This window comes from Emydura macquarii, unplaced genomic scaffold (assembly GCF_026122565.2).
Source record: "Emydura macquarii macquarii isolate MOO-44397 ecotype Brisbane River unplaced genomic scaffold, CSIRO-AGI_Emac_v2 contig_374, whole genome shotgun sequence".
Lineage (NCBI taxonomy): Eukaryota > Metazoa > Chordata > Testudines > Chelidae > Emydura > Emydura macquarii.
The window spans coordinates 10,055,783-10,074,135 of record NW_027130511.1 but is presented as its reverse complement, the minus strand read 5'-3'; the positions used below and the strand labels follow the sequence as shown (position 1 = coordinate 10,074,135).

Here is an 18,353-nt window from a genome sequence, read left to right as displayed (position 1 = left end):
AAGCCCCAGTCCTGTGACTGTCTACAGAAATCAATAGGGACCTGCAATTCCGCATGAGTGCAGGGCTCCACCTGTGCAAATCCAATTGTAATATTGGGGTCTTACTGTTGAAAGGAAAATTGGAGAAAGAAACAGAGATCTTCATTTCCAAGTGTAAAGGATTAGTTGAAATACAGCTGAACCTTTTCATTGTGCACTAAAATAACTCACTATGTCCCTACCTATATTTTGCAAACATAAATCTGCTGTCAGTACATTCACGCTCACTGAAAATATGCAAACGTTTGTCTAATCCTGTGCACTGCTTCTTTAAAGACATGCAAAGCAAGCATAAGGTTTTGAAAATGTAGCCCCAAGAGTCAAAGTTAAATCCACGAAAGCACCAGGTTTATAATTAAAGCTGGCATTCTGTCCTTTACACTTCCTGTTATATTTACCTACCTCACAGGGGTGTTACGAGGCTTATTTAACTGTTTGTCGAACACTTGGAGATTTTCAGGGGATAATATTTTACACATAGACATAGATGTTATTTCTGATACTTGAAACCACACCCTTTTCAATGAAGTCTGTAATGTCTGCAGTAGAAACAACTGAATAGCAGAAAAAATACATGTGTAGGCTATAAAGTGGGCAACCCACACATAGGGAGGTTAACAAATGTGCAAGAGCAAAGAGAAGGCAAATTAGCTATATGGCGAGGACCCAATGAACAGTTTGGGTGGGTGAGGAGCCCATGTAAATGGTCCCCTGCCTTCTCTCAGATCTTGTCTGTCCCTCTCCCACCAGCTGGGATTAAACAAGTAGCAGAAGTTCCTAGGTGTGGCGTGTACTAGCAGGGGTGGGGAAGGATGGATCTCAGTCTGGTCTCCGGATTTCAGTGAAACTCCTGCTTCCATTCAATGGAAGTGAATTCCCACTCCACAAGAGCCATTGAGGGAAGGAAGGGATTTGGGGCGTGATTTTGCCATGCCACCTTTTCGTGGCTGGCAACTCCATTTACGGCTTCATGCATAGGGTATCTAAGTGTCATGCATCTGGTGTGACAGTCACTCATTTTGCAGCTGTGTCATGCATTCCCACAGCCCAGATGTCACACATCCAGCTAGGCTGCAGGAATGGGCAGCAATTACTGCTAGCAGTCATTAGCAGCCTGGCAATCACTCTGTCTTTCCCCTCTCTCTGCTCTTCCTACTGGATCACAGTGAGGAAAAAGAAGATGAGAGGAAGAGACACAGCCAGTACAGAGGGCCAGACATCCAAACCCTATCACCACCCCTATCTTCCAGGCACACAAGCTCAGTTTACTCTACAGACAGCCCTTACTTTAAACCCAGTTTCCCAGAAAACCCCTACCCTCCATTTTACACCCACATTCAGCTTACCGCACAGACAGCCCTTCCAACCCCCACCTTATCCCATAGACGGCCTAACCAGTTCCCCCACACAGCTTTTAGTTTCCCCTCAGACAGACACTCCCAACTTCCTACCCAGCTACCCCGCAACACCTAGCACGCATCTAATCCAGCAACCTAGACAGTCTCCAGCAATTCCAGCCATCCTCCAGTAGACACCCTCCCACCCATCTACCCAGAACCCCCAGACACTCTCCAGCATTCACCCACCCTCTCGCCTACCCCAGCTGGAACTGTCAAGCTTTGTGCAGTTCTATATCCTACCTCTGCCATTGCCTAGGGCAGTTTATGGTCATATGCAAATTGCCATACACAGCAGTCTGGCTTGATGGAGTCAAGAACAAGGCAGAAATTGTTCAAAGGCTACCAGATTCTGCAGACATGAAGGCAATTCTGAGCAGAACAGCCTTGAGTCTCTTCTGGGCCATTATGCTCAGTTTTCTAGCACCGTCAGCACTGTGCAGATGCAAAATATTGTAAATAGCTCTAGAAGATCAAGTTAGATTGCTTTCTGACTGAAGGTATCATAAAAAAAAATTGCTAGATAAATTCTGGCTCCAGAATCTTTATTGCTGTTGATGTCCTTGGAGCATATATAATGCAGAAAATACACATCTTGATTTTCAGATAAACAGGTTCAGCTTACAGAGCTCAAAGTTAGAAAGGGCTTGTTTTGGCTTGCAGACTATGACAATTTGGTTTGGAAGTCATTGCTGGTAAATAAATATGTAATACCAAAATGTCCCAGTTCTCAAACACCACTTTAAAGGATATATAGTTTTTGGCTTAACTTAAAAGTAATGTAAATAGTTTAGCATCTAACTTAAGCACTCAAAAGAAAGGAAAATTAATACTTATATCTTCATTTTTTATGGTAGTGAGCTGTTTCAAATAGTTTTGTTTTATTGAGATCTCAACTGAAGTCTATAAGAAACCATAACACAAGATGGTGTTTCCACTGAGATCAGAGTGTATCACTGTGCACTAAAATGTTATAAAAAAACAGTCGCTGTAAAACTCAGTAGCTACTTTCCTTTAAAATGTATTTAATTTAAATGTTTTTGTTTGTTTATTTTAACATCTTACATTATAGGAAAACTATCAGGGTTATAAAATAGGAATATAATACTATCATTAAAGGCAATTATAGTGAGTCAGCACAGTTCATAATTCATCTCAATTGTAGTCCTTGCTATTTAATAAATTTATTTTCCTTGAAGTTGCTAGTCCCGAAAATAAAAACAGAATTGTATTTCTAGGTCTACACTAGGTGCACATTGCTAATATAGATATACTTGTATATTAAACTGGCAAAGTACTCCTAATATGGACGCAGCCTATATCAGCTAACTGTAGTCTACACGATGGACTTTTGCCAGCACAGCTATGTCCATTAGAGATCACACCTCTTCGCAACCCTGACCAACATAACCATGCTAGCAAAAATGTGTAGGGTAGATCTGGCCAGTTGCACACATGTCCATCTGTGCATAATGTAAGCAAAATTTACCTCACTCAACACTCTGTATATAAATACACTTCTAAAATGAGCTACCAAAGACACAAATATGCAATGTCAACTTTGCAAGAAGCTATCATCCTTTACAAGAGTAACACATCTAAGTTATCATTCATTTTTGTAAAAAGACAAACAATCCTAAGCCAACTATTTCTGTTCACTCTCCCCCAAGCCAATTTAAAAAAAACAACAACTCTAAACTTAGCTCTAGTGTAACTCTACTGAGGTCAGTGGAGTGGTACAGCGATAAATCTGGCTCAAAGCTTAATTAAACTAAAAATAGATTCAGAAAGTTTTCCTTAACCAAATAGATTGGACATCTAATATATCCACCAGGTAACAGATACTAGATAAGAGTAACTATTTCATTTCATACTCTCCAAGGATGATCCAGATTCAAGAAAGACTAAAATGCATGTCAAATTTTAATTTTTTAAATTCAATGTTTTACTAACTTGGGAACCCATAAAACTCTACTTTGCTCTCTTCAGACAAATCAACTAACCAAAGAAACAGATTCCTCAACGGAGAGCCTGCCAATTATAGCCCAGAACAATATTTACTGATAAAGTTACAAGCCCATGAAAATCCAGGTTTATAATAATGTTGTTGCTTACAGACCTTAAACAATAGCAGTTATCACTTGAATGCTTTTAACTCAAAATTAAGATAGTGCATATAAGTATAATTTCCAATACTTACTATAAGATATAATTTCCATGTGTTTAAAATAAATGTAACAAATATATTCCAATATATTGTTGGTTTGTTCTTATAGTTCATACTCAAATCTAAGTCACTATCAATAACATAGATGGATGTATACATATGCAGTGGTGAGAAAGACAGTGACAAAAAAGTTCATATAATTTGATCCAACCCCCTATCTGGAGTCTGAAAAGGATAAAAATTTTCTGTGCTCAGTAGTTTCAGTTAATCCTCTGTCCAAACATTTGCTCCAGTAAACATCAGATTATTTTTATGTTGGCTATAAACCTGTCAGTCCTCATTAAACAGATATACTCATGGTTGTTTTACTTCTGCTGTCAAAGAACTGTCAATATGTACACCAACTCTTAAACTAACCAAAACAGAGAAATCCAAATATAAAACTATTAATTAGAGCAGCTCAACAGAAATTTGTTGACTGCATGATAGGATTCAAGAAGCCGTGACCCCCCCATATAATAGGCAGTGACTGGAAGATTCCAACAGAAGTTAGCAAAAGCCCTGAAGTTAATACTCTAGATTCTCTTTAATAGAAAGCTATGTGACCTTTAATGCTCTGTTAGACAGAGCCTTACTTTCGTAAGTCTCAATTAAATTTTATGTTTTGTGGCTCCCGTTTTCTTGTAAGACAAGAAAAAAAGTTCAAGGGATGGATCCTACTTTGAAGATTTTAATTCCCTGTGGGGACAATTTATTTCCATCTAGAGGGCCTTTCAAACATTTTTTTCCTACTTTTGTAGTTGTCAGACTATTTTGTGGATGGCAAGAGCCTTGAAGGCCTTTGAAAGTAACACTATTCTGCAAACAACTAAATTTGAAGTGTTTTTTTCTGCTGCTCTGGTCTCTCCCTTATATTTGAGAAGAAAAGTGGAATGATGAAAAGTGAACGGTTAAAGAGACCACGGAGAATGTTTATGATGAGGTAGCAGTGTTCTTTGCAACCATGATATTTCTATTATGAGACTACAGTAGCATAGTGGGGGAACTTTTAATTAAATAGGCATTGCTGGAAATAAAGATGCAAACATATGAGAAAATATTCAGAAAGCTGAACAGCATTTTAGGACAGACCCTGAAAACACAAACTCTTGGCAAAGGGTAGATCTTAACCTTTGAATCTTCCCTGAGTAAGGACTGGTATACAGCTGCACACTGCCTCAGGAACAGACCACATAGTTTCTTCCTTCCTTCCCCATTGCCCTAGGAAGGGAGTAAGTTATTTTATCCGTTTTTCACGGCACAGCTCACTTGCCCCTGTGTGCACAATCAGCTATTCTGGCCAGCAAGTGGTGAGATGCATGGTGGAGTTAGGGAGGTGAGGATTAGCTCCTGCTCTTCTTTCCATCTCTAGTGTCATGATCAGAGCACGGCCAAGCGAGCAGAGCAGTAAGGGAAACTTATTCTCCCCTAAGCTTCTGCACAGGCAAGTAAGGGCTGTGACACTCTAGCTCACAGTGATAATTACTGCATAAATAAGTTCTGAGGCTAGTAAGCATTATGCCCAGAAGTAAACATTTGCAGAAGCAGGCACTTAGTAACAACATTTTGTTTACCCTGTTATTCTCTGTTCTAGATTGGTTTATCCACTGTGTTTACCTACTTATGTGTAGTTACATTGTCAAAACCTATTGGAATGAAATGCCTTCCTAAATACAAGCAAAACTGAAAAGCAGTAATGCTGGCTACACAGAGCTGATAAGCACAGTCACTGGGGCTTGTCTACATGTGCGGTTATGCCGGCAAAACTTTGACTACGTACATACTAACGATGGCAAATTCACCGCCATCTGATCGATTTTTCCCGATTAATTGAGCGGCAGTGAAGACATGCTCAAACAATCTGGAAGTCGATCTACTAAAACCACCTCCAAAAAAAGCGTAGCGCTGTGTCATGCCTCCTGCTGACATAGCGCTGTCCACACTTGCACTTATACTGGCAAAACTTACACCACTCGGGGTGTGGTTTTTTTCATACCCCAGTGCAACAAAGTTTTGCCGGCATAATCACGAGTGCAACAAATGCAGAGAAGAAAAAGACTTGGGTGGAATGACTCACAGGCTTTGGCTACTAAAGCTTGTCGCATTTACTTTTAAGGGGGATTGGTAAAAGGCATGCAGGTTGAACAGCTGAAGAACTGGCACCCAAAATTGGCAAGGTCAAATCAATGCTAGATGCAATAAAAGAGGTTCTATAAATACAAAGAGAAGAATTGGTTAGCAAAGATATGGGATTTTTTGAATGGGCAGCACACATTGCATAAATCAAGCTATTGCCTTGTACAATACCCACTGTTTGAAGTCCCAATTAATTCCGATTTCAGAAAAAAATCTCATGGGCATTAATTACAAAACTTTGGACTTTATACACTTTAGGAGACTATAGAAAAATATAGTACATGCTTTTAAAGGTCAGCCAGTTACAAACATTCATTTGCATGAGTTTTTAATTATTTATTGGTTAATGTAAGTAAAAACACTGCCTAATTTAAAAAATCTGGCAGTATTTACAATTATTTTGGAAACAAAACGTAATGATATTAAGCATATGAAACAATTAAAATGACATTTAAACAAAAAATAAAACCAGGCCACAAAATACCTTTTAACTTTATGGTTATTTAAATTTTTTAGACTTACAAAGAAATGTTCAATTAGCTACGTGTAGTTTCACCCATACCTCGAAACCGGGTTTTTGAGGTGTTCTCTGCTATTTTTAAAAATACACACACAGGGCCAAATTCTCAATTGAGTAGCATCAATTTACACAAGCAGATAATTCCAGCCCTCAGTCTTTTGATGTTTGATTCTACCGATGCACAAAACAAATCAGTACTGAAACCAAGGAAAACCCTTAAAGATCGTACAAACTGGTAATTTATATTTTATTTATATACACAGCTTCTTTTTTATGAGATGGGCCAGACAGGAAGTACTGTCAATATGGTATTTATTAGCAAGAAAAAAAATTCAGCTGCATACAACTGGTATCTGGTCAAGATTTTGTGACCACATATTTCAACAAATATTTCAATTATATATGGCAGGATACCATTTTCTCTAAAATCTCAGCTCTGTGTGCAGTAGCCAGTGTTCAGTGAGGTTCTTCTCATTATTCAGCCTGTTTGAAAACCTACAGAATTGCCCTATATGGCAAGAATGTAAGGCCAGGAGATCACATGGTTTAACAATTAGAAAAAAATAACCGGGGAATTTGGATCAGTGGATTCTAAACTTGGCTGAGCCACTGACTTATCATGGGTGAAATTTCCTCCTGTCCAGAGGGCCAGCATAAGGCCTATGCACCATTTAATTCTCTCTTAAATCTTCAGAATAGGTCCTACGTGGGATTTAAGTGGTCCATTAGCCTTTTGTTGGCCCACGTCACAAAAGTGAATTTTACCCTTTTGTGGATGAACTTGAATATATTACTCTGTAATAAATCTTTCTCTGTCTCCTCCTCTTGATCTCTGTTCCTTATGCTGAAAGAGCACTGTCATAATTCCTCTTTGGGCAGGTGCCTCCAGAGTTGGGACTGACAGAGCAGCTCTAGAGGCTTCCTCCTATTTCATACATTTTCCCACTGAATTATTTATTGATATCTGTTTGTTTTAAGCCAAAATTGCTGACTGTGTCTATCAAACTGTCTTATCTACACCTTCTTCTTCTCAGTCTCTGCTCCCTCTAAGCTGGTGCTCACTGATAGATGACTGTCACAATGTAACTTTCTCCTGCCTCCATACATGCCTCTGGAAAAACCAAGTAATTAATTTACAGCTTCGGCCTTTAATTAATTACTATCAAAACAGAAAGAGCTTCTGTCACAGGGCAGTAAATTATTTTTTTGTACATCCTGCTGCTTCAGTTACTTTTTCATACTCTATAAATTTGCTCCCTCCATATCTTCGTCCATACTTCAGTGCCATAGAACAGCTGATAATATACATTGACAACCATCACAGATAGCTTCTTCTTTGTTACTTTTTATGATCTCACAAATAGGGAAGATTTGGTAGGGGAAGTAAAAGTGGGTGGCAACCTAGGCAGCAGTGACCATGAGATGTTAATTCAGAATCCCGACAAAAGGAAGAAAGGAGAATAGCAGGATACAGACCATGGACTTCAGAAAAGCAGACTTTGACTACCTCAGGGAGCTGATGGGCAGGATTCCCTGGGAGGCTAATATGAGGGAGAAAGGAATCCAAGAGAGCTGGTTGTATTTTAAAAAAACCTTATCGAGGGCGCAGGAACAAACCATCCCGATGTGCAGAAAGAATATAAAATACGGTAGGCGCCCAGCCTGGCTTAACAAAGAAGTCTTCAGTGAGCTTAAACACAAAAAAGAAGCTTACAAGAAGTGGAAGCTTGGTCGGATGACTAGGGAGGAGTATAAAAATACTGCTTGAACGTGCAGGAATGAAATCAGGAAGGCCAAAGCACAATTGGAGTGCAGCTAGCAAGGGACGTGAAAGGGAACAAGAAGGGTTTCTACAGGTATGTTACCAACAACAGGAAGATTAAGGAAAGTGTGGGCCCCTTACAGAATGGAGGAGGCAACCTAGTGACAGGATGTGGAGAAACCTGAGGTACTCAGTGCCTTTTTTGCCTCTGTCCTCACAGACAAGGTCAGCTCCCAGACTACTGCAATGGGCAGCACAGAATGGGGAGGAGGTGAACATCCCTCAGTGCTGAAGGAACAGGTTCAGGACTATTTAGAAAGATTGGACATACACAAGTCCATGGGACCAGATGAAATGCATCCGAAGGTGCTGAGGGAATTGGCTGATGTGATTTCAGAGCCATTGGCCATTATCTTTGAAAGCTCGTGGCAACTGGGGGAGGTCACTGATGATTGGAAAAAAGCAAATATAGTGCCCATCCTTAAGAAAAGGAAGAAAGAGGATCCAGGGAATCCAGACCGGTCAGCCTCACCTCAATCCCTGGAAAAATCATGGAACAGGCTCTCAAGGAATCCATTTTAAGGCACTTGGAAGACTTGCCTTCTATGAAGAGGTGACTGGCTCTGTGGATGTGGAGAAAGCGGTGGACGTGATATACCTTGACTTTAGCAAAGCTTTTGATACAGTCTCCCACAGTATTCTTATCAGCAAGTTAAAGAAGTATGGGTTGGATGAATGGAATATAAAATGGATAGACAGCTGGCTAGATCATCGGTGCTCAATGGATAGTGATCAATAGCTCGATGTCTAGCTGGCAGCCAGTCACAAGCAGAGTGCCCCAAGGGTTGGTCCTGGGGTCGGTTTTGTTCAACATCTTCATTAATAATCTGGAGGTTGGGGTGGGTTGCACCCTCAGCAAGTTTGCAGATGACACCAAACTAGGGGGAGTGGTAGATACCCTGGCAGGTAGGGATAAGATACAGAGTGACCTAGACACAATGGAAGATTGGGCCAAAAGAAATCTGATGAGATTCAACAAGGACAAGTGCAGAGTCCTGCACTTAGGATGGAAGAATCCCACACACAGCTACAGACTGGGGACAGATGGGCTACGCAGAAAGTTCTGGAGAAAAGGACCTGGGGGTTACAGTGGATAAGAAGCTGGATATGAGTCAGCAGTGTACCCTGGTTGCCAAGAAGGCTAATAGCATATTGGGCTGCATTATTAGGAGCATTGCCAGCAGATTGAGGGAAATGATTATTCCCCTCTATTCGGCATTGGTGAGGCCGCATTTGCAGTTTTGGGCCCCCCACTACAAAAAGGATGTGGAGAAGTTGGAGAGAGTCCAGCGGAGGGCAACAAAAATGATTAAGGGCCTTGAGCACAAGACTTCTGAGGAGAGGCTGAGGGAACTAGGCTTGTTTAGTCTGCAGAAGAGAAGAATGAGGGGAGATTTGATAACAGCCTTTAACTACCTGAAAGGGGTTCCAGGGAGGATGGAGCTAGGTGTTCTCAATGGTAGTAGATGACAGAACAAGGAGCAACGGTCTCAAGTTGCAGTGGGGGAGGTTTAGGTTGGATATTAGGAAAAAGTTTTTCACTAGGAGGGTGGTGAAGCACTGTAATGGGTTACCTAAGGAGGTGGTGGAATCTCCATCTTTAGAGGTTTTTAAGCTGCGGCTTGAGAAAGCCCTGGCTGGGATGATATAGCTGAGGTTAGTCCTGCTTTGAGCAGGGGGTTGGACAAGATGCTCTCCTGAGGTCCCTTCCAACTCTAATATTCTATGATTCTATGATTTTTCACCAAAAAAATGTTTCTGCTGAAAAATTTCACTGAGTTCTACTGCTGAAAACTCAGGATAAAATCCTGGCTCCAGTGAACTCAATGGTAAAACCCCTTGTTTGTCCAATTGTGTAAGAATTGACAAAGGCACTGAGGGGCAGACTTTGAGTCTTCAGCTATCTCCATTAGTGACATTTGTACGTGAATTTCAGCAGTGTGAGAATTTCTACTACGGACAGACCATAAGTTGAAACAGTTTAAGTACTCCAAGAAAGCAACTATTTGTGAGGAACAGCTCCGAAAAATATCAGTGTTTTATGGACACAGAAGAGGAATTACAAAATAACATCTGCATCCATACCATGGAATACTAGAACAGAAACACAAGGGAAACTGGGATTTTCCTTGAATTTGACATGAAAATATCCTTTTTCACGTAACCAATAGGTTGACAAGAATACATGGATGCTTGATGTTGGATGAAAGAAGCCCACACTGGAGAAAGTATTCCATCCTTTTAAAACAATAAATCCCATAATCTTGTCTGGGTCATTTTGAATTTTTGTTATTAGCTTCTTTAAGGTCAAAAATAGAATCAGGTGAAATTCATAATGAAATTTCATTTTTCTGTCTCACAAAACCACCTTTTGTTTCTGCCAAAATATTAGAGGTGAAAGTAAGCATCATGTTTCATTACTGGCAATAATTTCTCTCAGAATTTTAGCTAGAAGCCACTAGAAACTCAGTGTGACCCACTAGTAAATTGCAAGATTAATTTAGAACCATTCCATAATACAGAATTCATCTTCTACTTCTGCCCATGGGTGCAAACATTAACACCTGAAAACATCAGAAATATTCTGCTCTGACTCCAGATTGAGGTCAACAAACTTTCAAAAGAAGAAAAATTCTGCATACTTCCTTCTTTTTAACACCACAGAGCTCAGATCCCTCAGTTCTCTTGAGCTAATACCACTACAAAGCTTTTCCCTGATTGTTTGTTATCAGTTAAATCCATCAAAGGAGATGCAACAAAGAAGAAAATGCTTGCTAGCAAAAGGCAATAGTAGCAGTATTAGGAGTGTAAGTGTTACAGTCAGTTATCTGTGGTTTTGGTGATGGGAGAAAGACTAGGAGCATTGTCCTTTTATTTCATATCAAGACTAGAGATTTTGTAAAGTTGTTTTTGAAGGCAAGCTGCATCACAGATAGAGTATATAATCTCACTAAGGTAACTACCACACATTACCTTGCAAATGGCAATATCAGCAATAACTGAGTCGTATTAATGTGATAAGTAGTATTTGAGAAATGATTGAAAAGTAAAATATTTATGTAACAAAAACTCTTGAACAACAACATGACTGAGTCTTGCTTTTGAAGAGAAACTCTACAAAGATGTATATAAAAATAAATTCATTCTACAGATTACTAAAAACGGCTCTTTAAATTTGTGGTAGATTATAAATCTAACTAAAGGGAAAAGTCTACCTTTTTATGTAACTTAACTGAAATGCATATTATTTGTTCTCTTTCCCAATAAAAATAGAACAGGGTGAAGGGTTTGTATCTCTGATAGTATATTCAAGTTCATATTTTCATTATGCTCTACAGAACTGAAAAGTTGCTCCTATGGAACTTTAGTCATAGCCACCCCGGAACCTAATCCATCTTGGTTAACTTGAAATGCTAGTTAATCAGAGTTCAGAAATTGGTGCTGCACTCAATTGGTATATTAAATAGAGTGGATTTTAATGGAATACAAAATTCTAGGCTAGAATTACACTACTGAATTCAATGAGCCCACATTGGTGTAACAAACAGTATAATGTGGCACCCTGCATCTAAATAATGTGCAGATCGTGTTTATTATGTCAAATAAAATGTTTGCCAAATTCTGACAACAGGAGAAAGGGTTAATTTAAAAGCAGTGTTCTAATGCCTGGAAAGTTGGGTGATTAAAAACAGTCACATAAAATTGACAAATATAACATATGTATTCTTACCCTTCAGTCCGGAAAATAGTCCTAAAACTGTCCCCCAAGCTCTTGTAACTGGTTGGATCAGTTTTCCCTCTTTGAATTTGGAACCTAAAAAATACAATTTATAACAGCATGAGAAGTTAAGGATTTTAAAAGCCACTTTCAACTTTCCAATTTCTATATAAAAGGGATTTTAACGTTTATTGATATATCTTATTCATTATTATAGACTGTTCCTGATATTTATTCTTATTAACACTACTTTCATAGGCGTTGTTAAACTAAGGAGAAATACAGCTTTAAAAGTAACTTTTTAGTAGTTCATAGTACTCATACAGCCAGCACTTTTACTATTTATACTTCTTTCTTGTTGTGTGAAAAATAATCTGCCAACCATGGGCTTGATCCAAAGTCCATGGAAGTTAATGGGAGTCTTTCAATGGCCTTTGAATCATACCGTTTTCAGAAATCTGAAGTAGCCTATTGTAACACATTTCACCATTGTGAAATGAACCTACCTTACAATGTCTTATTTTCAGTGTCTGGTCCAATTGCAATTAAAATCATCAGGAGACTCTATTGAAAGTTAGATCAGGCCCCTAATATTCATGTTTGGTCATTCGACACAAAGGCAAACAATATAAAACACATCTATCAATATTTAAATTCCTCTGCTCATATTTTGACACACAAAGCAAAGCTTTCAGCAGCAGGCTGACAATGCTTGCAGCACATCAGCCTTAAGAAGAATAACAAGATTATGATTTAAGACTGCAAACAAGATGGTATTTACAAGCTTTGGATAAAGGTGGCCAGCATAACTCACTGTGTTTATCTACTGAGTGTTCCAAATGGGGTTACACCCACTTCTCACTGCTGCCAGTAGAGAAAAGCAAAAAGATGCTGGAGCACACATGCCCCACTCTCCCCTCCCCCAGTTTTTTTAAAGTGTGTATGCAGGTGGGGGAGGAGGGGATCATCACGACATCTCTTTCTATTTTGAGCATTGGATAAACTGTGCTTTTGTTCACGGTTTGATTATACATTGAAGCCTTTGGCTACATCGTACACAATACGGGGAGTTTGTAGAGAAAGTTATCATCTAAAACCAACATGTGCACTCTTTCATAATAATCTCATTTTAAAAACTGTAGAGCACCTGAGTAGCCTAGACAATTTCCGCACCACGGGAACTTCAAACAGAGTTGGAAGAACATAATTTCTTGTTAAATTTTGTTAATTACTATCCAGCACACAAAACAATACAAATACAAATGTTAATAATCTCATCGAGAATAGCATTGTGTGAGGCAATCTATGAACTGCCATTATCACTCGTGAAATGTCAGCCTTGCTCATTTAATAATGCCAGCTTTAAAGAATCATCCAGATATTAATTATTATAATCAAATACTGTTGGAGGTCCTAAGCAAAAGACAAAATAAGCACCTTTATCTTTTTATATATGTTCTTCTCACATCATATACATTTCTGTTTTAGATAGGTACTGGACCTGCAGTACTACTCCAACATACTTATATGGCTTCTTAGTCTGATTAGATACCATCAGATTCAAATAATACAACAAACTAGTACCATTTTAGTTAAATTGTATTAAACAGCAATTTTCTCTTCCATCTCAACCAGATTCAGCAGGATCAAAAAAGGTTTTCACATTTTAGCAAAACGCATTCTTAGTTTTTGCCTATCAGTGTTTCCTAAACTGTTCGCACTAACAAATTAAGGATTTTCTTCACTCTCGGAGACAAATTTCCAGTGATGTAATATAATTCTTTGGGTAATTATGAAGGCACACCCACACCTCTTTTGAATGCATTTCGAAGGAAACATTGGATCGCTTCATAGTTCTAAGAAAAGCAGTTCAGGCACACGTGGGATCTCCATCTGAGGTAACCTCTTTTATTAGCGAGAGAACTTGCTGCCAAGTTGGCAAAGTAGAGACTGCTGTTCTAGAGGCTTACACTCATATGAGAGTTGATGCATAACATTTTGTCTGAAAAGAACCCTTGGGAAGGTTAATAGCTGAAAATGCCTCAATGGCATCGCACAAAGTCCAACAGTAATAACAGCAGTGGAATGTTGTAAGTTGTTACGTTATACTAGCCAAGAAATCAAGACTGAAAAAAATATCTTAGCACACAAACATGTAGGATATATATTAATTTTAGCCTTGATCATTTATACCTCAAAGTTTAAATTCAGAAGTGATAGGCTCCATTGGTTTTAAAAAGAAGCCTTTTAAAAATTCACTAGTAACTAACTTTTGAAATAAATTGTAGATAGTATTTAAACAGAAAGACTGTTCTAAACCATAAAACTTTTTTCAAAAGTTGTAAGACTTTCATCCTAACCAGAAATTTAGCTTTTAAAATACTCTTGGAAAAACTTAGACCCCAGCCCTGTAAATACTTAAGTGTGCTACCTGTACACATACAAGTTATTCAACAAGACTACTCATGTGCATAAGTTTAAGCACATGAATAAGTATTTGCAGGATTGGATCCTTAATCCTGGGCTACCCCAATAGAGATAATATACATTAAAATTATTTTGCTTTAACTTAATTCTATAGCAACCTCCCACCTGTATTGTATATTTCTTAATATAAGAATACACCTTTACTAATAATCATAAAATGCATAGACAGAATAAGCACTTTAATAAAATAATAATTAATTTATTTGTATCAGTTCATGAGTTAAAAGGATAACTTCTTACTAAAATTCTTACATTTATTTCAATTTCTTTTCAAAAGGGAGATAAAATCTTAGAATTAAGCAAGTCCATTTGTAACACTGACACAAACAACATATTCCTTCCTTTAGGGTTTTTGGATCCATTCCTTCCCTAGTAAATCTTTTTTATAGCTTTAACAGCAATCCTAAAATACATGCCAATTATGTGCTCTAATCTAGATCTGTGAACTGGGTTCTTTGATTTGGAATTGCTTGCTTCAATAAAATAAGGTGTAACTTTTTAATGTACTAGCTAGCTGATCACCAGTACTTGTTATAAAAATCTAGAGGAAGAGCTGACAAGATGTTTATTTGTCTTTTTGGAAGGGAAGAGCAGCAGCTACAGCAGCACCCTGTAGTAGTAATAGTAATAATAAAGAAGGGTGAAAGCGTTCACTTCAAAAACAACCTGGTCTGTTTTAAATTATTGACTAGAGGACTGAGCACAACCTAGAGATACACAATTATTTTTTTCTGCCTCAAATCTATTTCTCTCTGAAAACAGTATTACTAGGAAGATTTGGGATTCACCTAAGGAAGAGAGGGAAGAGTATCTTCGCAGACAGGCTGGCTAACCTAGTGAAGAGGGTTTTAAACTAGGTTCGATAGGGGACAGGGACCTAAGACCAGAGGAAAGTGGGGAAGTGGGACACCAGAAGGAAACAGAAGGAGGAGGGTGCAACATGGGAGGCCTCCTGAATTGCACTGAGAAAGTAGGGCAATCGGCTAGTTATCTCAAGTGCCTATACACAAACGCAAGAAGTCTGGGAAACAAGCAGGAGGAATGGAAGTCCTGGCACAGTCAAGAAATTATGATATGATTGGAATAACCGAGACTCAGTGGGGTAACTCACACAACTGGAGCACTGTCATGGATGAGTATAAACTGTTCAGGAAGGACAGGCAGGGGCGAAAGGGTGGAGGAGTTGCACTGTATGTAAGAGAGCACTATGATTGTTCTGAGCTCCAGTATGAGCCAGTTGAGGGTCTCTGGGTTAAGCTTAGAAGCAAGAACAATAAGGGTGATATCGTGGTGGGTGTCAGACCAGGAGGACGAGGTAGATGAGACTTTCTTCAGTCAATCAGGGAAAGTTTCCAGTTCACAGGACCTGGTTCTCCTGGGGGACTTCAATCACCCTGACATCTGCTGGAAGAGCAACACAGCAGAGCACAGACAATCCAGGAAGCTTTTGGAGAGTGTCACGGACAATTTCCTGGTACAAGCTGGAGCAACCAACTAGGGGCCGTACTCTTCTTGACTTGCTGCTCACAAACAGGGAAGACTTGGTAGGGGAAGTAAAAGTGGGTGGCAACCTAGGCAGCAGTTACCAGCTGCCAACTAGACAAAGAGTTGTTGATCACTACCCATTGAACCTGATGATCTAGCCATCCAACCCATACTTCTTTAACTTGCTGATAAGAATACTGTCTGAAACCGTATGAAAAGCTTTGCTAAAATCAAGGTATATCACATCCACTGCTTTTCCCACATCCACAGAGCCAGTTATCTCATCATTGAAAGCAATCAGGTTGGTCAGACATGACTTGCCCCTGGTGAAACCATGCTGACTGTTCCTGATCACCTTCCTCTCTTCCAAGTACCTCAAAATGGATACCTCGAGGACCTGATCCATGATTTTTCCAGGGATTGAGGTGAGGCTGACCAGCCTGTAGTTCTCCAGATCATCATTCTTCCCTTTTTTGAAGATGGGCACTATATTTGCCTTTTTCCAATCATCTGGGACCTCCCTCAATTGCCACGAGTTTTCAAAGATAATGGCCAATGACTCTGCAATAACATCAGCCAACACCCGCAGCACCTTCGGATGCATTGCATCCAGCCCCATGGATTTGTGCATGTCTAGTCTTTCTAAATAGTCCTGAACCTGTTCTTTCAGCACTGAGGGCTGCTCACCATCTCCCCATTCTGTGCTGCCCAGTTGAGCTGTAAACTGTACTATCCTCCACCATGATAGTCTTCTGTGAGCCTGATGCCAGAGATAGCTTAGTTTTATTGCTTTCAAAGTCTGTTCATCCAGCACCTACCAACCTTCCCCCATTTGATGCTTTCTCATAGACTTGTAGACTTTAACGTGAGAAGGGACCTTCATGATCATCTAGTCTGACATCCTGCACATTGCAGGCCACAGAATTTCACCCACCCACTCCTGTAATAGACCCATAATCTCTGGCTGAGTTGCTGAAGTCATCAAATCATGAGTTAAAGACTTCAAGTTACAGCGAATCCACCATTTACACTAGTTGAAACCTGCAAATGACCCATGCCTCATGCTGTGAGAAAGGTGAAAACCCCCAGGGTCTCTGCCAATCTGACTCAGAGGAAAATTCCTTCCTGATCCCAAATATGGCAGTCACCCTGAGCATGTGGGCAAGACCCATTAGGCCAGATACCTGAGAAAGAATTCTCTGTAAAACTCAGAGCCCTCTCCATCCAGTGCCCCATCCCAGCCATTGGAGATATTTGCTACTAGCTTTCAAATCCATATTAAAATTACTACAATTTCCTTATAATCAAAAAGGGATAAATCAGTATTTGATATTTGTATTCAAATATGCCATCAACAACCAAACCTAGTTCAAACACATAATCATGGGATGAATCCTGGTTCCATTGAACTCAATATAAGTTTTACTCATTGTCTTCAATGGCACAAGGATTCCCTCTTGAATTCCAGGAATTCTTGGAGCTCAGTACTGTGCTGCGAATACACGAGTTCTGCTGTTGAGAAGATCAGAGGGAAAGAAAAAATATGTGCTCTCTCTCTCTGACTCTCAAAAATAAAATGAAATAAAATAAAAGTCAGCATTTGGACCATATTCATGATCTTTGTAAATAAGTGAAAGCAGGGTGGATAAAAATCAATGATTTTTTCCATTTTTAAAAAAAATCATCAATAAAATACTAAATTTCTCTCTCATTTAAAAAATAACAGTTACAATTAAATCATAAACATGCTAAACCTACACTTACAGTCTCATAAAAATGAATTAATGGCTCTAGTCTGTGCAGCCTAACAACGAGCTCTTGCTTCTTGAAAGTTCTGGACTTTCAGTTTCTGTTTCTCAGCAGACTAAAGTCACATGTGCAAAGAAAGACACAAGCTGGATAGGATTGTCGTTGTTCTGTGCTTACATGGTGGTGGAGCTGGGCCAAGCAAGGTAGAGGAGTTATTTAAGACACTGTCTTAAAGACAGAGAGACAAAGGACAGAGGCAGAGTAGAAAGGAACAGTGGAGTGGACTGGAAAGAAAAAGGGAAGACATTATTCAGTACACATGCAGCTTCCTATATTCCCCCACACTTTTGCCACAGAAAAACTGTCATGGCTTCTGGGTGTAAGAGAGACCCTATTTGGGAATATTTTAAAATTCCTTCCCTGGGCAAAAAAGGAAAACTTGTCAAGTGTAAGCAGTGCAAGGAGGAGATGCAGGGCCTAGTTGCAAGAAACATCATAATGAAAACTGCTTATTGGAAGAAAATTATGTGGATGAAGATGTGGATATGTCTGAAGAACAATGTGGATCAACTGGTTAGTAACTTGAATAATTCACTTTTCAATGCATCATTCTTCAAGACTCTATGCCTTTCAGTATAAGTGTGATTTAACAAGCAAATTCCCAAGCTGTTTGCTATGTTGGATGTTGCTAGAAAAATAAGTTTAGCTTAGCTAATCCTTATGGCTTGTTTAATTAATTAACTAGGTTTAGAATCTATCACCCAGATATACGGTACAGAAAGCTGCAGAAAGAG

The 18,353-nt window shown here is 39.2% G+C and overlaps 1 protein-coding gene across 1 annotated transcript in view; it reads right to left on the bottom strand.

Annotated features, from left to right (window-relative positions):
• The window catches only part of SLC25A21 (solute carrier family 25 member 21), a 353,337-nt gene that overhangs the window by 74,792 nt on the left and 260,192 nt on the right, over window positions 1–18,353 (bottom strand). Inside the window, exon 3 of the mRNA XM_067533903.1 lies at window positions 11,851–11,934. Coding sequence (XP_067390004.1) covers window positions 11,851–11,934 — 84 coding nt within the window. The remainder of the gene's footprint in view (window positions 1–11,850; window positions 11,935–18,353) is intronic.